Below are 19,916 nucleotides of genomic sequence, written 5' to 3'. Positions count from 1 at the left end.
CAGCCCCGAGCCGGGCCTACATCCTTCTCTCCGGTGCGCTCCAGCCCTCCCTCGCTTGGCCCCTCCCTCTGCCCACCCCCCGCTGTCAGTGCGCGCCTCCCCCTGCGGCAGGAGCTGCCCCCCGTGTCCTGCCCTGACCCCGGCCCTCCGGGGCTCCCTGCCGCTTTAAAGGGGCTGTCTCCGAGCCGGGCCGGCCTCCGCGCGTCACCCTGCGCCCTCCCCACCCATCCCCGCGCCCTCCCTTTTTTCATTTTTTTCATTCTTTCTCTATCTCTGCCCATTTCCCAAATGGAGCAGGTCCCCCCCGGTGGCCCGCTCTACCCTTCCCGCTGCCCCCGCTGCCCGGGCACTTAGATCCGTTGCGCCCCCTCCGATGGGCAGCCGGCCCCTGCGGCCCCCTCTACCCAGGACCCTCCATCCGGACTCCGGGCGGCAGAGCCCGGGCCCCCGCTGCCTCCGCCACATGACTCAGTAACTTTCCAGCCTGGGCAGCTCCCGTTCCGGGGCACCATGATGTACTCCTCCCCCCTCTGCCTCACCCAGGTAAGGCTCCCTGGCACCCCCGGGGGCACCGCTGGGCATCACCCCAGAAACTGTACACTTTGGGCTTTTTCCAGAACCATGCTGGTACTTTTTGGAGCAGAGAAAAGGGCGGGCTTTCCTCCCCTCCCCCGCCCTTGGCTGTGCAGAAGCAGCAGGTTGGCACTGCCAGGGCAGTATATGGGGGTGTGTTAGGGCTGAGCAGGGTTCTCTGGCATGGTAGGGGTATTTACTGCTGAAAAAAGTGTTTATTTCGCTTTGTATTTTTCTGGCATCGATCTTGTCACCTAACTCGGGCAGGCGGTTGGCACTCTCTGTCTTGGCATTTTAGGAGTTGCTGGTTGGCGGGATGGATTGAACGTATAGCGCGCAGGGAGATGGGAGCGACGTTTCATCTGTGTTTGTGTTTTTTCACACGTGGATGTAAATCATCTCTTTTGGGATCAAAAGAATGGGAAAAAGTTGGCAGTGCCAGGGAACTTTTCAATTTGTTTCTGTACTTTTGTGAGAGGGCCGGATGTTACAATAAAACCCTGACATATTTATTTATATGTCTGTGTGTTGTCTATTTCCCTGAGTAGGAGATCGAGGCAGGCGCTGCGAAGGCACGTGTGCGCGCTAGTGAGGCGCTAGGTAGTATATTGAACGTACGTGTTCTGATAGGGATGTGCCTGCCCGCATGTGGGCCCTGCAGAAGGGCTCAGGGTTGGCACCGCTGGCTAGTGCCTGTGCTCTCTGACCCGCGTGTGGGTGCTGCAGCGGAGAGAGGGCGAGAGCAGAGTTTTCAGAGCGTGGTGCGTGTTTATATTGTGGCACCGTCTCTCCGCCTGGGCACTGCGCAGGAACCACAGGGCGGCACGGCCAGTGCCCGCTATTGCTTGTGTGACGTGGAGGGGCTATACATTCCATTTTTTTCTTGTTTTATGTGCCAGTCTGGCATGGGTCTCCTTCATGTGGCAGTGTAGTAGACACGGTTGTCTGTCACTCTTCGGGCCCCTTTTTAATGCTCCTGGGCACGTCACGCGGTGCCAATGTGGACCCACTGGTCCGAAAAGAGTAACATTATATTTTGCCTCAAAGTTGCCTTTCCTTGGTGTCTAGAATGGATGGCACTCGCCTCTGCACCCTGCTTATTTTAGGGTGGGACTGCCAGGCCGCCATGACTTTAGAATGCCAGCCCTCTGCGCGGTCCCGGAGTGCGCACGGCGTTTACAGAGCAAATATGCCCTCCAGGTGTGTCTGCAGGGTGGCACTGCTTGATTCACCCTGGCTGTGTATACGAGGACAACGGTGGGTACTTCCAGCGCACACATGACGTGTGTGTGCCCTTTTTTGGGAATTGCTGAGGGGGTATTACTTCCAGAATATGGGTGATTGTTTGACACGCGGGTTTCACTCATCTCCTGTGGTCTGTGGGACAAGTCCAGGTTGGCAGTGCCGCGGCATTTTGCCCCTCTGGCTCGTGGGCTCCATGTTTTCAGTGTATATATGTAGAAGTTATGTGCGTAGCGATGCCCGCTGGCCACCCGCCCCTCCCCTTCGCGGCCTCTGCTGCAGCTCGGTTAGCCTGGCAGTGCCAACCGAACTTTTTAATCACTTTAGTTCGGGAAAAATATGGTTTGGGGAAGATTTTCCCAGACGTAGGGCGTTCTGTTTGTGTATGTTATGTGCCGAGAACCTTTCAACCCTCCTCCGGCTTCTTCCAGGCCGTTGCCAGTGATAGTGCGATGGCCCCTGGCACCGTAGCTGCGATTTTATTCTTGCCTTTAATTTAAGAATACTGTTGTTTGCGAGCGGTGTTGTCTATATATCGGGGCCGTCGTTGCCCGTACCCCTTTCCTATGCGTTGTGGAGTGATTGCAATGTGTGCTGCCGGACACCGCCGTTTACTGAGTTAAATTACCACGGGCGCTGCCAACCTGCTCCGTTTATTCGGCTATAATGCACTGGGCACTGCCAACCTACGTCGATTATTCACCAGGCCTTGGGGTGTTTTGTGGAGCCGGGGATATCGATTTTTGAGACGTCGCTCGATGGCCGTACACCATTTTTCAGGCCGTGGCACTGGGTTTGCCAGTCAGTTGGCACCACTGCCGCCTGATCTTTGACGGGAGGGTTGGCGCGGACGTTTGAGGGTACACAGCGGTTTGTTTGCTAATACAGTGCCCCCTCCCTGTATGGCGGCTGGTATTCCTTTCACATGCAATCGGTCTGCTTTTACCCTCTGCCCATGGGCACTGAGTCCTGTGGCGAGGCTGGCACCGCAACGCACTTGGCACGCACTTGGCACTTTTCGGGGGGAAGGAAGGGGTGGTTTGAGAAACTATATGAATGCGGGACGATTCCCCCTGACCCTCTCAAAACACACTTACCAATCATTATGACGCTGCCCGGTGTCGGCCTGGCACTGGCAGCCTGGCGCAGCCAATATGATTTCATTATTTCGTGATGTCTGATTTTTTTCAAGGGGGGGGGGGGCGATGCTATTTGTTTAGAGAAGTTGGTCCCAAAGTGCCATGTGCTCGTGCCGTGCACCACCATGTGGACTATATAGCGCCTGCGTTCGCAGCGCTTCTAGTATATATAGAGGGATAGCTTTTGTTAGGGGCATAGGAGCGTTTGGGTGGGAATTATATTTTTACGAAGCCGGTGCTGTACTTCTTGCCGTAAATAACCCCGCTCCCATTGTACCCACTGTTCCAAGGTGGCATTTGAACTGTACATACAATTCTTAGGGTCACTATTCTGGGGGCAATGCGTACTTTTAAAACATAGTGCGTGTTTTCTCCAATTTTTCTGCCACCAGCCCTTCCTTCGTGCCCGTCACTTTTCTCCACCCGGGGCCCGCAGAGCCCTACTTGTCTGGCACTGCCCTTTTCCGTCTAATATTTTTGTGGGCGATTTTAAGTATGGGCAGCGGTTCCTAGGGAGCTCTAATTTGCACTGTGTATGGTGTGTTTGTCTCACGGTACCTGCCATGCATGGCACCGGGAAGCTGGCATGGCCACCGTGCCACGTTACATGTGCCCAGGAGAGTTTCCCTCGATTAACCGCCACCTTTCCTGACAGTTTTTTCTCATTTGTGGGCACATTGGCCACCACTGTGCTGGCCTTGCTGCCCAGGCACACGGTGCCCACATTAAACAGTTTTCATTTTTGCGGTCTCTATTCCACTGTCGCCCTCTCATTGTCTACCCCAAGTGTGTGCGGTGGTTCATTCGCCCCCTACGGAGATGGCAGTGCCAGGGTACAGGAGGCCGAGAAGCCTATGCCCGACTTCGTCCCGCCTCCCTGTCTCATAAATGCGGGCACTGTGTTTTATGTACAATTGGGCATAGCTGAGTATCAAGATGTGATTAAAAGTCGGTGTCCCTCACTCATATGGAGCTTTCTTTTATTTGGCCCGGTGTTGAGCGGAATGCGTTTCCAAGACGGCGCAATTTCTGTTTTTTTTTATTTTTCAAAACATGCTTCCTGGGCACAGGTGGCGGTGCCAGAAATCTGTTCCCATCTGCCCATTTGAGTAATGCTTGGGGTGGTGAGCCACACGTTGCCACGTGTCTGCATTTTTTGAGGTGTAAATAAAGGCTTAGAAGTCTTTGCCCCCATATCAGTCATAATATTACTACTTGACGTTTGAAGAAAGCCTTGTGATCCTGGGCACATGACTATATTTTACCGGCCCTTTAGCCTCTTGCATACAATTAGAAGTGCTCTGAAGCCAGCTGGACACAAGTGTTAAACTTAGTACACAACGTCGGCCCACTCTCCACAACCCGGAGGCGCCCAGAGGCAACTAAAATCTCGTTGGTGCGCTAAAGAAGGCCCTTTCAGATCTGCGCTTTTTATTCGTTTTACGTTGCTATTTTATAGCGCCCGAGAAGCGCCTGAAAGTTGCCGTAAAGGGTCCTGTTGGCGCTATATGCCCCCACCCGTAGTGTAAGTGACAATGGAGGGAGGAGTGTTGCCGGGAGAGTTAGGCGAACCGCGTCGATCGAAAGAACACTTTTCCAACCAGTGATGGTTTTACGTGTAAATGTTACGGAGTTATGACAAGTGCACTAACGTTGCTGTGTGTATGTGAGTGTGTGTGTGTGTGTGGGGGGGGGGGGGGGGGGGGTGTAAGGACAGGCCCTTTTTGTAGGGTTGGGTCTAGGAAGGGAAATGTAATCCCCTTCCCAACTGGGACAGAAAATATCTAGGTCACGTCGGACACAAGGCGCTAGAATTGCTGGGCACTGTGTCGGAGGCTTTAGAAACTGAGTTGATAGTAACATGCCTGGGCCAGGGTAGTGGTGGGGGACTGCAAATTTTAGGGTGGGGACACCACTGTGGAAGGTACATATGTAAAAAGGGGGTGGGGGCATGCCCCGTTTACTTCTCTCCGTAGTCCGCGCCACGGTGCAGCGCTACAAAGCTGCGCACTTGGCGCATCAAATCTAGCGGCTTTGCTCGAGTCCGGAGCTTGCACTCAGGCCGCGAAATATCAGACTTGGCAAATGCGTTCTGTTATGATCTCCGAGAATGCACAAGATCACACGCGAGGTGCGCCGAGTCTGAAAACGTACAGGAGTCGGGGTGCGCCAAGGGGTAGGGCTCTCGGCAGGATTGTAGCTGCAGGTCAAAGGCCGAACTTGTGAATTTCCACAAAAAGGGGGGGTGTTCTGTGTCGGGCCGGTCCTCGGGAAGGGGCCGGGGACACAGGTGGGCGAGGGCGGCCTGGAGTGTCTGACCGGTGCCCGAGAGCCCACATCTGGTTCCGATAATCTTTGAGCCTGGGTTGTGCTCTCTGGAGTACCGCGCCGCCCGCCTACAAAGCGCTTCAGCGCCTCGCCAGGGACCGTGAGAGCTGTATAATGCCGCAGAATTGTGTTTTTTACACCCCTGCTCCCGTGATATTGTGTTTTGTTTTTATGTGCACGTGTATGTGTGTTTGCAGAAGTTTATTTTTAATTGGCACTTGCTGAGATATATTTTAGTGCAGAATTTGTATTTTTTTTTTTACAATAGTGGAAAGTATTTGTCTTTCATGTTTCGTATGTTTATGTGTGTGTCTGTCTCCTCTTTCTCGATGGATGAAAAATAATATATATATATATATATATATATATATATATATATATATATATATATATATATATATATATATTGCAAATATAATATATTTGCAGATATGCCCATGCAGGCAGAAATATAAATAAATATGTGTATATATGCAGTCTAGGGGTTCTGGGGAGAACAGAAACTAGGAGGCCAGAGGTCAAGTGGTTTGTAAATGTCACTGGCTCTGTAGCACCAGGGATATGTGATTTATTATATTTTTTTGTATAATGCTCCCTTAGTTTGAGGTGGTTTGCTTCAAATAGTTGTTTTTCCTAGCAAAGATGTTTATTGAAACCAAAATAACAAAATACTGAAATATGCTCTTTGGTTGTTTGTAGTTAAAAGAACATAAAATAAGTGTGTAGTTACGAATGCTGATTTTTTTTTTTAAATCACTGTTAAAAAAAAAAAAAAAAAGCAATGTTATTCCATTTGTAGAGGCCCATGTCTCTGCGGTGCAACTAACAATGTGCGCCAACTGGAGTAGAATGCTCAGGTTTTATAATTTCCAATGTGCATATTGACTATACAAAGGGCCACAGAAATCAGTGCAAGGGCCTGCGAGATATTTTTTATAATGCATGGGTCCCTGTGAAATATGGGTTTTTATACCACTGATTTTTGTGCAATAAAAGTACATCAACATGCGATCATAAAATATATGTAATTGAAAAAAAAACGCAGCAGCCGTTGACCTGCTAGCATGTGTGTATACACACAATCACTGGGTGAGGCCTATGTAATTATGTTGAGAGACTTGTGTGAACTCTTTCTACATGTGTTGCAGTTCGTAAACTTTTTGTAAAACACATAGTCCAACCTGACGACAGACTCAGTCTTCACAAAATGTGATTGCTCTCTATAAACATTAAATGAAACAGCTTGATCTGAGTGTATCTGTCTAAACATACATTAATATATCAATATAAATGTATATATATATATAAATATATATATATACACACACACACACTCACACATATGTAAGTGCTATGGACAATTGCCAAAGAGGGCAGAATGATATGCATGCAAAAGAATACCTTTCCTTTACAATGGTCAACTTATCAATAAACACTGATACCACAGAGCGCAGAATTGCAATCACTGTGTCTATAAAAATACTAATGTTTATGTGCATAGATAGTTAGATAGATAGATAGATAGATAGATAGATAGATAGATAGATAGATAGAAAGGTTTTGTAGCAGGTGATCAGAGTTTTCCTCGTAGCTCTTTAGTTTTAATCTGAATTTATCGCTTGCTCCGTGCACACCTTTTGGTGCCGTCAACAGGTACATTCATTGAGGTTTGAGAGGGGCTGAATGCGGAAGTCGAGAACAAACCTAAAAAAAAAAAGATAAAATACATGAAAGAACCCTTTGTGTTTCACTTTCCCAGCCTCAGCGTTGACGGTTTTCCGTGTGGTTGGCATTCTTTTCTTTCGGCTGAGCGAGGCTATGCCCCTCCCAGGCTGGCACTGCCCATGGTTAACTCTTTCAAAGGGTGCACAAGGCAAGCGGGTGCCCTTCCTGGCTCTTTGGAATCTGTTTTTGTTTTGAATCTTTAATAGAGCAGCAAGAAATTGGACCAAGTGTGGTTTTCCCCTCCGCCCCTTGAATCTGGGCCCGGACCACGTCAGTGTGTCTCCTTGCCAGGCCTACTGTGGTCCGACGACTGCAAGTCATGGCCAGGCCTCTCCGCATCTACTGCTTGCTCTTGTTAATTACCACCCTGTGCCAACTCTTTGTTGGCCAAAGAAAGCAAGGTCTTGGGTTTTATTTTGTGGGTTTCTGTGAGTGAGTGCGTCAGTGTGTTCCCTTACATGACTTTACCACAAATTGCCCTCACCGTCGTTCCCAAGCGCACTCCGAACTCCCTGGAGTCGATTCTAACAACTGTGTTACGTTGAAGACTTGGCCAACATGGCTGCCCCTTTCAAGAGAAACCCGTGTCCTGGATTTTGTCGGCCCACCTCGCCGTTCGCCCAACCCTCTCTTTGAAACACACCCAGTTTTCCTTGGAAAGTAAAAAAATAAATAAAAGTAAGTTAGGCTGGGAGCAGCAAAGTTTCAGGCAACGTTTCAGTCACCCAAGCTTATTCATAAAATAATTGCCCTCCTGTTTGAACCCCCACCCAACAAAAATAAATGTACGCAATCTGAGAAACTCATCGAAAGCAAGAGCGCTGACGAGCCTCATGCAGTGTGAGACAACTTCCTCTTCTTAACTCTGTCTTCTCCGGCCACAGCATAAAATCCAGGGTTTCAATATTACTTTTCCTTTGGGAGGGCCACCTCCTCATGGAAACAGTGATTACAAATTCATGCTTTCACTTTACAACCCAATTTATGGAACTACAAACTTTTGCAACCCACCTAGCTTTAGCGGACATAATTCAGGCGATTAAAAAAAAAACTAATGCACTGTGCATTGTCTTTTACAAATGGTAAGTTTACATTGAAATGGCCATTACATTTGCACAGACATGCCGTTTTACTGATAAAATTATATTGCACACAAATGATAATGTGTGGAAATTCGGTTTCGGTGAACATCATTTGTGCATCGCAAAGTAAGTGTCTTGATTTGATTTGAACCTGTTAAAATCTTTGTTGCCATCACACTTCAGAATTACTTAAAAATGTGTGCTTAATTTTCGCTTTCCGAACTGCTAAATGTGTACAGTTCATTTACAGGTATTTACATTTTATTGTGTGTTACAAAAACATGGCATCCTACAACCTTTCCCTTTACACTCTGTACCCCAGCAAGTTTGTCACGAAATTCACTTTACTGTTCTTTCTGACTGCAAAGTGAGAGGAGTTTGTAAATACCAGTCCCCATGTTAAAACATAAGCAGCAATTTGTCAGAAGAAATAGACCGACACTGATTTAGGTTCTCCTGCATTGCTTTAAGCTGCAGTTGCATCCTTTCAAAGCACGACCTGGGTTTTTGTGCCTCTCATTTTCTTAGGTTGCGTATGTTTTGTGTTGGTATCCTTTGCAGTTGGTATGTAAGTGTATGTAATGACACTGACATCGTTTTGTTTATCCTGGCTCAACTCTATCTGGCTGTATGTTTGTGTGCATGCGTTTCAATGGCAGTGTGTGTGCGGGTGTGTCTACATCTGTGTGCGTACCCAGGTGATCACCTGTGTTTCTGTTTCTGTGTCAGCAATGAAATGCCTGTTTGAATATGTGTCTTTCTTTGAAGCTATGCACCTCTAGGACCGCGTGAATGCACTGTTTGGTGGTTGGGTGTAAGTACGTAGATATGGGTACCTGTATATATGGGTATGTCTTGGTGAGGACTAGTGACTGTCTGTCATCTGTGCAGGCCTCACAGCTGTCAACACACCCCTTGTCATCAGGCAGTGTGTCAGCAGGTGTGTCTTTTCAGCAAGCAGCACTTTTAGTGCTGGAGTTTGTTGTCACTTTTCCCATTCATGGGTACAGGCTACCATGCCACATTATGGTCATTGCTGCTCTCTGAGAAAATATAGGAGTGACATAAAGCTTTATTAATGACATGGGACCAGCGGACAGCTATGACGCCTGTCAGCGTATGATGCGAGGCTAATACCTGAATGATAGATAGATAGATAGATAGATGTGCAGTGAGTGAGGCTGTGTGTGCATCTGTGGGAGAGTTGTTTGCCGGCCTTAGCATAGATAGAGCAAAGGTCTGGTCTGCTTGTTGGCTGATGTCCATGCAGCTCAAATGTGTGTATTAAGTGTGAGTCGATGTCTGTGTATCAGCATTGAAAGTCGAGTGTGTTTTAATGTTTTATGTTGGTTGTTGCCACTAACATTCTGCACGTGCTGGTCTCTGTTTGCGTGTACCTGCGTGTGGGCCTCTTGTGACGTGCATGTGGTGGGTGATGTGTGTGTCAATGTGTAGATGCTTGACGTGCAGGCCTGTGTGTACAGTGTGTAAGTGTGTGTGAGTTTGTGTGGCTGTTGTGTGTGGGATGGTCTTTGTGCAGGTCTGTCAATCTCTTTTTTCATGGCTGTGTGTCTGTGCAAGTATGAGACTACTGCATGTGTATGAAGCTGGTAACCTTATCTGGGTGTGCTGGTCCACGGAGTCTCTAGAGGTGAATTTTAAGGGGGTGCACACATTGGGGCACACATAAAAGTGAGTAAAGGAGTACCTATAAATGTGTGTATGTATATAAATCTATATATATGCTTACTATGTTTATATATTTACATGTAAATATAGATATAAACAAACACATGTATATCGAAAGTAAGATTTAAACATTTTAAGCAAACAACACTGCTTTGCAATAAAAGGTATTTGGACAGCTGTGGTCGTTGGTGGAGGGACCCAGAACAAATAAAGCTGGGGCACAGGCCTCATCTGCTCCCCTCCCCGTCAGATATGACAGTGGTATTGGTCTGTCTGCAGAGCCCTGTATATACTTCTATGTGCTGTCCCATCAGTATTAGAGAGCAATATGTCTCTAACTGCCTCTAAGACTTGTAGTTGTTTATTCATTTTAGGAGCTTGACTACAAACCCCAGAATGCACAGAAAAAACTGGACTGCGGCAGCTAGTCACGCATGTGCCAGGGACACTTGTCAGCTGTGTGTGTGGTACAGTGTGACGTGCACAGTGCCCCCTGTGGGCTGTGATCCCACGCACGCTCATGAGTATCTTTGTGTGCTTTCCGTGCTGTGGGCCTGGGGTGAACCTCTGAGTGTGCATGTGTAGGCCCCTGTGTACTAGGATTAAAGTCTGCATGGACTGTGGAGATGTGTGACACCCTGGCGGCTGGCTGCGCGCGTGCGTGCTTGCACGCGCTGCGCGTGTGCTCGTGGCTCTGTACACGAGGCCTTGCAGGCTTTCCTCCTGAATCAGGTCCCGCCCATCGGCGCGTGCACGTCAACAGAGAAAGTGACACATGCATTTGAACTTGACCTGTTTTCCCCGGACGCCCCCCCTGGCCCCGCCTCCCGGCGCTCCCTGCCTGGCACCGACCTCCCCGCGCGCACTTTTACACTTTATTTTCAAATAAAAGGAGGAGAAGGGTTTGCAGCAGGTAAGTCTGGGCATTAGCTCTAACCGCTTCGAAAAACGTGCTGGGGAAACTAGTTAACCCCGGTTCTGGTCTAGGCCACTAATATTGTGCACCAATGACGGACCCGCCTATGCGGTTAGGCTGATTAACTATGCGGCAAGGAAAGGTAAACTATGCAGAATGTTTTGTGGTTAAAGACAATGATGCAGCTGTGCGTTATGTTTGTTTAACGCACATTGGAACAAAAAATGCCCCAATGCTATAAAATGCATAGTTTTATTAGGGATAATTGTATGCTTTCAGCAGAGCTTGTTACAGTGTTTTTTTTGTTTACAGCAACAATTATTGATTTCATCTTCCGCAGCAGGAACAGAGGCATGTTATCCTGGTAACAATATCCTTCTTACCTCCCCGAGTGAAATAGTTTGCATAAAACCTATACAATGTAGCAATCAACACAAAAACAAACCCTTTGTAAAAAAAAAAAAAAAAAAGTTATGCGTCTCATTTATTCTGCACATCCCAGATACATTCTAACTGTTGCCTTCTGTTTTTAGTTTTCTCTGTGGTGTCACTATAGTACTGTAGAAGCAAAGCTTTCAATCAAGGAGTGAGCCGCTGGCAGGACGGAATTAGACAGTTCATATTTACTATATATGTGTCTCACCAGAAGGGACAATTGGGTTCAAGATTTGGCATCTTAAAACTCTGATTGCGCCTTGACATCACTAGTGCTTTGACAGTGATGCTTGATCTGACGTAGGCCGAATATTTAGACAAAAAAGTTCATGAAAATAAGCACCTCTTCTTTCCACATTCTTTTTTTTAAATATTATGTTTGATATGTGTTAGATCAGTGTTTCCCAACCTGTGGTCCGCGGGGGGGGTCCACGAAGCTTCCACAGGGGGTCCGCGACTGCTTAGAAAACTTAATACTTTTAACAGATTAGGTGCCCAGCTTTCAGTAATCACTCATTGGGGGGGGTCCCTGCATTCCAATAATGATTCAGTGGGGGTCCCCGGGTTCTAGCATTGATATACTGGGGGTCGACTAAAATGCAAAAGGTTGGGAATCACTGTGTTAGATGATACGTGTTAGATGGGCGTCAAGCTCTCTTCTCCCAATCCGTCACTCGGGGATGTTAATACCACCACCGGGACAAAGCTGTCACCTTTTTAAATGCCTGAATGCAGGAAGAGCTAACATTGTATAAAGGAGCTAAAAAAAAAAGTATAAGACAGTGTGTGCCACCCTCTGTGCCCTATTTTTAAATAACTTTTGATCCGCACTAACCAGAAACACCTTTTTTTACATTACAATCCACAAACTGTATAAGGTTGGTGCTGGAATCCGTGGAAAGTGAGTCAAACGTTTGTGGAACCTGGATATTCCGCAGCAGGACAATCACAAATTAGATGCGCAGAACAAACTGATTAGTAGGCTTGATTGGCATATCAGGGTAGTGATATTTCAATATAATTTTGCACCACTGGTTCGAATCCCCGCGCGTCTGATGGTAGATCCCAAGGGCGTCACTGCAGTGAGTAGATGCTAGTACCTTCTGCTGTTGCAGGGGCTGGATATGTGGCATATTCTTAACATTTTAAGTCGAGGTGAAGTGTGTGGTGCCACCAGTCAGGGCAGCTCGAACCACTTTTACAGTCAGTCTTGGGAACAAGTGATGAGTGCCGCCCGATATCTTTTTGTAAAACACTTGATGCCCAATGCTAAGTAAAGATTGTGCTATATTACATTTTTAAGGAATAATAAAATCTGATAATACCTTCTAGAACAAACAAAAAAGTTACATTAATGTGTTTCAGCCATTAACATTAAGAATCAAGCACAGGGAGTGATGTGACTTGATACAACTTAACACTCCCCACAGAGGAAATTGAAGTTGATTACAGCGATGAATGGCTTGTGCTGGATCTAAGCATTAGGGGTTTTAGGATCTTTAATGAACTCTTATTGCAAAGTTTCCAACTGCACGTGGGAACTGATCACTGGCATCGAATGATGTTTACTGGTTTCTGTTATATTGTGTGGATGTGCACGGCGTAGAAAAGCCCACAATCCAATTGGTTTCAGAGAAACCATTTACTACTGGTCTAAGAGACTTTCAATCAGAGGTGTTTGGAACATTTGGACGTCTGTGAGTCGACTGCACACTTGGAGGTGCAAAAGGTGTGTAATTTTCTTTTGCGTAAAAATGCGAAATTTTGGTAAAATTACACAAATGAACACATAACTGTGCAAAATGCAAAACTGGTATTTCATATTGTACTTTAAATCAAAATGTGTCCACTCTGAATGCCATGCTGCATTTGCACTAAACAAAAGTGCAAACAAAGGCACTTAGAACAAAAGGTTCTCGCGCTCTGTCTGCCGTTCGTGTTAGTCCATGTGTTTGTGATACATTTTTACCAAGATTTACAATAAATGTGGCATAACGGGGTACATATGGGAGTATTGGGTAACAGGGGAAACAGGAAATGACTGAAATCATGTTAGTAATGCTGGCATGACACACATTTCATGTGGGCCTATTGCAGACCTGCTCTGGTATTGTTCTGCTTAATATGTGACATGAGATTTTAGGAGACGGCCGAGCTCCAGCTACTTGGCGTGTATCTGCTTCTCATTGGTGTGTGTCCCTAGTTCACACATGCACCCCACTAGCCTCCATATATGTGGAATAATACGCGCCTCAAGAGTGGTCAGGGAGGACTGGAGTACCACCTGCCACCATGAACCACATCTATACTGTACAATGCGATGCTTTGATACTGTAGGAGTCCAGTTCCTAGCGTCTCTATAGGGCCGCCCAGTGAGGCACGTGCCCCACTTCTATATGTCCCGGTTAGAACCACCACCACAGCCGCAGAATGTGCCTGAAGGCGACTCAGAAAAAATCAGACACTGCACCTTGCCAGACCAACTATATTTTGCTGCAAAGACCTTTATGTTTGCTTTAAATGTTTGCTCAAATGCTTATATAAGACTGTATATAAGGGTAAATTGTGTCGGTGAGTGTATGTGTAATATATGTCTATATATATAGATATATACACACACATAAATGGAAAGTAATATTAAGACTTTCTAAGCGCGCACACTCTTTGCAAATGACCTTTATAGGTTCAGTTTCCTACTTGGCCCAGTGTACACTCCTCTCCCTGAAGTTCACGCCTATAGACGCCACGGATGCCAGCAGGCCGTGGTGGTACATTGCTGCCCTGCATCTCCTAGGCCTCTCCAGAGGGCTATTTGTCTACTTCGCATTCTGTATTCAACATATGTTGCCAAGGAATTGTATCTAAAAATGCAACCAAAATGTTACTCCAAAGTGGCTCTCAGGCGGGATGTGCACAGTGCACCGTGACTTAATACAGCGCTGTAGTCCCTGCCGAGGGCTCTGTTTGTTCTTAAAGGCCCTTTTCCTGAGTAATATGCTCAAGCCATCGATGACGGGCTGTAACGGGGGGTCTTAAACAACTGCCATACACCGAGAACTAATGGGTATAATGCTATTAGAACTTTCCACCCACTGAATGTAGAATATTCTAAAATAAACCGGGAGAAACGCAAAGACAACCTTTGAATGCGGGCGCAGCAGGTCTATACCAGCCATCACTGGCTCCGGGTCACTCCATTGTCTTAAACGGAGCTATCATTAATCCAGCGCTCTAATAACATAAATGCCTGCTTTGTAAATACCACCTTGCCTGGTTAGTGGTGGATCCTCAGCAGAGGGGGAGGTGATCCAGTAAATCTTCATGCAAGGGTGGAGCAAATTCTGAATCTCAGTTCCTCTTGTATGCAAAGTCTTGGGACTGTTAGTGGCAGGCTATGAACTCTCTCCATAGGTTCATCAGGCAAAACGTTTATACGGTTATCAGGGACAAGTCATCTAGATAAGGTGTGTTCAACATCCAGGATGACTGGATCCATTCTATTTATTCAGGGAAAGAACTCGCAATGTATGTGAGTTTCCTTTATACTAACTGTATGTAAATCTTGCTATTTTAAAAATATAGGTTGGATCTGGACATTCAACCCAAATTAGGCATCCCCGGAGCAATATTCACAAATATGATACTTGGTACGGAAACTACACGTGTGCATGAAAAGTGTCAATGTGTGCCCTCGTGCAAAAGTCATGTGAGAGACCTGCTCAATGTATTTTTCTTAAAGTTTTTTAAGTAAAGGAAGAACCATGCTTGCCCAAACCACGCGGCCACTGCACGGTACATTTTCACAGTTCCCGTGAGACATTTTCTGCTTGAACCAATCTCCCACTGGTGAAAATTTTGTGAAAAAGAATAAGCAGGAGAAAACAAAAAAATACATGAAATGCACTAAACCCAAAAGCTGGGATTTGCACAAAGGTACACTTCCATACTACACGTTTTTCACTTGCATACTTAGAAACCTGAGGTCTTTCTTTTCCGAAATTGCAATCCTGAGCTGCGTGGAGGTATTGTAGTGTGTAGGCTTACCTACTTTGCCCTACAGATCTTTTCTGTGCACAGTTTGATTCTCCTGTATTCAAACAAAACCAGTTCCCAGAGCTTGTAAAAGGTGGGTGATCCAGTTTGAATAATTGATTGTAGGCTGTTGTCTCTGAAGGCCTTGCAGGCCTTGGTCATGAAAGCCAGCTGTGGAACTGAGATGTATTTTTACATCTGTATCACTTGGGTGAGAAATGTGCTAGCCAGTCCATCAGGACTAGCTTTTACAAGTGTCTTTCCTTCAGTGCAAGAAAATTCAGTGAACAAGAGAGTGTGTTCCGTAACTTTTAGAAAAGAAAGCCCTAATGCATTGTGGGTAATCTCTCAAGTGTGCAGTTTCTGTGTCTGCAGTAACTAGTGCCCTGAATTGCCTGCGAGTGGCATTAGCTCTAAGACCGACTGGGTAAATCGTGGCTTAGGGGATGAGGAAACACTGCTTACGCGCACTAGGAAATATGGACCTCTCTGCTCCCCGGTTGGGTTGTAAAAGACAGTTGGCTGCAGTCTTCTACTCACTTCCATTGGCTAAGGTCTCTCTGAAGCTTCCATTTAATGATAGCCGAGGACTCAAAGGCCAAGCCGAGAAAGCTGACTGCACTGATTACCTACAAAGCACCAGGAACAAAAGCTCCTTAAAATGGCACCAGGCACGGGCTATCTGGACTTCCAGGCTAGAAGGAACATACTGGAGATAGGAATGCTCAGTAAAGATATATTTAAGAAATATGCAGAATAATTCAGACAGGTGACACCTAATGTTCCTGTGTTACTGGATGCCAGTGGGAAGACGTTTCTCGCCGTTGCTGCCACATGTTGGCCTACGCGTCCCAGAGGGCTTTGGGACTCCTTAGATGTAGAAGTAAAGTAAGTTTACCCATGCCGATCAAGACTCAGGTCTCTTAAATTAATATTCCTTCTCACTCTTAAAAATACTTTTCTGAAGAGCATTTAGACTGAAAACACAACTGAAGTGTGTCGGGTACTCGATCGGCACAGGCCTCAAGGTAAGTATTATAAGCACTTTTTTTTCAGAAGTTGTAATTCATAGATTATTTGGTAGTAAATTAGTAAACCTCGTTACTGGTAGGAAATATTTTCAAGGTCGTAAAAATGTGTATCTATTTGTTTTTATTTTGAGAGCATGTGCTGGAAATCTAATTGCCTGAAGCACCATGTGAAGCAGGATCTTAAAACACGAGGTGAAAACAATGTTAGAAGTGGCTGATCCCTGAGGAAAGTCTAAACCACAGTAAAATCGTAGCCAAATATGATGTTTTTCGGTGTTGTCCTAACAAAAGGGGGTGATCTGTCTAATGTGCAATTTTAAGACACATCTGGGAGGATTTTAGTAATCCAAATTGTATTGGCAGCTAGTCAGGAATTCCACAAATGTAACCTTGCGAGGCCTTACCTTAGGCAGCAACAATAGCAGAGCTCCCCCTTGTGGCATGGTGTAGCCAATGCCTTCAATCAAATCACTAATTTTGCACTATTCTTTCACTATTGTTTTAATCTGTACAGGTTCCACCAAATCCTGTCCATAGAAATAGGCAACCTCAATAATATTTAGAACGTCTAGAATTAAACAATGCTTCCTGCAATGCAGGTAACAACCCACCCAAATATTTTTTAATTATTGACACTCAACCACTGAATGTTCCAAAAATCTAGAGGAATCAACCACCCGGAATCACCTAGAATGAAAGGGCTTAACAGATAAGGTAAGACCACACACATATACTGATCTGAAGACAACTTTTTAAAAGATCCTTGGAATGTACAGAGCTGCCCTAAGTCTCCTGAATGGATGCAGCCGCCCCAAACCCTTCTGTTGGCAGAGTTGCCCCAGCCCCCTGAATTCCACGTAGCCACTGCTAATCATTGTGGAATAGCTACAAATATACCCGAAGACCTGTAAATGGACAGAACCTCATCATAAACCTAGTAACGTGCAAACAACCTCCCAGGTTTCTTTAAATCTGTACATCTGCCCTAAAACATTTCTCAGATGTGTTAAAACATTTCTCAGATGTGTAACTTTATGCGGCTTTTGTTTACGTGACAGTATAGGACGACTTGAGTTGTGAAGATTTGCCTTAGTAGAAGATGCTCCTGTGACTAATCCGGTCATGACATCCTTCCACCAAAACGGATGGGTGCCTACCGTTTTTTTCCGTGCTAGCCATGTATAGCCTAGTGTTGTTGTCGAGCTGCAAGACAATTTGTCTTGTTTTACCTGTGAGTGATTTTTAGGTCTCAGCTACAGACAGCTTTAGCTGTTTGTTTGAAGCTCATTGTTTCAAATACATTATGCATAGTTACAGTGGGCCTTGGATCAGCCCCTTGCTCATGGGTGGACGGCTTTGCTGTCTATCCCACTTCCCTGTTCCTGATTTGATATATTTCTTGACTAGACTTGTGTTTGAACCAACCAGAAGCATTTGATTGGATGATGTGTCCTTCCACTGCTCATCTAGGACATTGGATTACAATGCATATGAGGGACTACTTTCTCTCTCTGTTGCCCCTCTTCCCTCCTTTGGCTCCTCAGCCCCCTCACGCATTAAGGACTGCATACCACGCCATCGCTGGCAGCCGTACAAAATATTTTTAACCATTCCAAAATGCATTCACAGATAGAATAAAAAAACACTGGCAAAGCCAATGCTTGTTCTGGTAGTACCAGGGCTACAGCACATTGTCTACCAGTTTATGGGCTTTCCTAATGGATAGTTCCAAAGTGGTCTTCGGTATTAGAATCAGTAAAACATCTTGTTGGTCATGAATGATTGATTGTCGATGTGACTGTGTAAATAACTTAGTTCTGTGCAAGAGTGAGTCAACAGGTAATAATAATAATACAACCTTCAATACTCACAAGAGTACTTCTATTAGCCATAAATATCTGTAAGGGATACCTGTAGCCTTATATCTTTGAAAGTGGATGCATCCTAGCCCAAATCTCCAGAAATTGACCAAATTACTCTAAATAGGCCTAAAATGAGTTAAACTACCTGTTAAACTTCCCCTTAGCTCGCCACACACACAAAAAAGATATACACTTATCCAAAATCTCCAGAAATGAACAAAATGACTTGACATTTAAGAAGTGAACAACCACCCCTTTAACTCTTGACACCTTCTCAGCATACCACACACAAACAAAAGGACCCAAAAATGAATACAACTATCTCAAAACTACTTGAAATAATTCTTCAGCAGGAAAAATCGCTGGCCCAATGCAGTCATGTGTGTCATCTGTCGAAAGCAACTGTTACACTTGTTGCGTGTCGCATCTGATGGACTGCACCCTCATATCTACGGCTCTCCCGCCGGTTGTTGGAAGGGTCCACTGAGTATAAGAACGAGACTCTGATGCAGCAGAGGGTTGGTAGCTCCCTCGAAGACCTAATTATTAAACCAGGAGGTATAAAAATAGCCTCCTGCAAGCCCAATTTATGAACTGGGATGTGGATCTCCTGATAATGAAAGGTTTGTGCTGCAAGTCTAATATCTGGAGAAAATTGAATCATGGTAGTGGGGAGGGCAAAACCAAATTGAGAAAGAGAGTCCAGGAGGGGTCGGTGACGTATCACACATAAGGGCTTCGCGCGTGACAAGTTCATGCATCAAGACGACTCCTTTCTATGTGGTGTTTGTAGTTGCTACACGACACGTGTACACATTTACTTAACACAATACCTACAACACAAACATATTTGTGTTTCTTTGAAAATGTGCCATCTTTCTTAGCTGCTTGCCAGAGGTCCTCACATCTTTACCCTCTTCGGACACTGGACGCACTTAATAAGCATCTGCTAAGTGGATATTTGGGCCTTGTCTCTTACAAAACCCCCAAAACATGTTTTAGTAATGGAGGTGAGGAGTGATACGTCAGTAACACCCAGACTCTTTACGACCACTTGTCTGTTTGGGGGCTATTGTGGCTAATCCTGGTTTCTACTCCCCTATAGGTTGGAAGTTGTAGTTGGCCAGTCTTCAGGAGGAGTTAGACGCGCATGCGCGGACCATTGTTAGAGTCTTTTCTTTGGAAGGAGGCGTGGCCTAGCTCACTATTTTCTGCCCCGGAATATAGTGTCTGTAGCTCCATTGGTGGAAAATGAGGCCAGGCCACGGAACCGATTCAACCAATTCATTTCCAGAGGTCCCTGCCCCATGAACCTTTGCAGGTCCCGTTCACAGCCACGAGCCCCCCGTCTACCCATCTAGCGCCAAGCCCACCCAGGCGTGTCCTCGAGTGACACCAGGGGCTGCCGGCAGCCCTCCTCCGCCCCTGCACGTTTCTAACCGGATTACCTGGCCGGCACGGCCTCAGTAATGCTTTTACCGGGCAGCATCCTGGCGTGGAGGCCTGCACTAACAGCATTAACCCCCATCCCTTCGGAGGCCCCGAGAAATCATATCCCAGGTAGCCGAGCCCGGAACCCTCTGGGGGCCGGGGAGAGAAAAGTCTCGGTTAACCTCAGACACGGCTGATAAATTCCCCCTAACAACCTGGGCCATGAGGTATGCGGGCGCCGAGACGCAAGTGGAGCCGCTTATGGGGGCGGGAGGGGCGAGCGAGGGCAGCTGGTGGTATCTGGGGCACAGTGTGTGCATTTGTGTATGACACAGATTTGTGTGGTTACGTGTGGTGCAGACTGTGTGTAGTTGTGTGTGGTACGGATTGTGTGTGGTGCAGACAGTGTAGTTCAGCTTGAGTGTGTGACA

General features: G+C 46.2%; 1 protein-coding gene across 3 annotated transcripts in view; it reads left to right on the top strand.

Annotated features, from left to right (window-relative positions):
• The first annotated feature begins 256 nt into the window (after nt 1–256).
• The window catches only part of NFIC (nuclear factor I C), a 343,790-nt gene continuing 324,130 nt past the window's right edge, over nt 257–19,916 (top strand). The window contains exon 1 of one of the 3 annotated variants that reach the window (XM_069216686.1): nt 257–543. In XM_069216686.1, coding sequence (XP_069072787.1) covers nt 511–543 — 33 coding nt within the window. In that variant the 5' untranslated portion in view covers nt 257–510. The remainder of the gene's footprint in view (nt 544–19,916) is intronic. The other 2 variants (XM_069216683.1, XM_069216684.1) reach the window with 2 other exon arrangements.

Source organism: Pleurodeles waltl, chromosome 12 (assembly GCF_031143425.1).
Source record: "Pleurodeles waltl isolate 20211129_DDA chromosome 12, aPleWal1.hap1.20221129, whole genome shotgun sequence".
Lineage (NCBI taxonomy): Eukaryota > Metazoa > Chordata > Amphibia > Caudata > Salamandridae > Pleurodeles > Pleurodeles waltl.
This window is presented reverse-complemented; position numbering and strand designations above follow the sequence as displayed.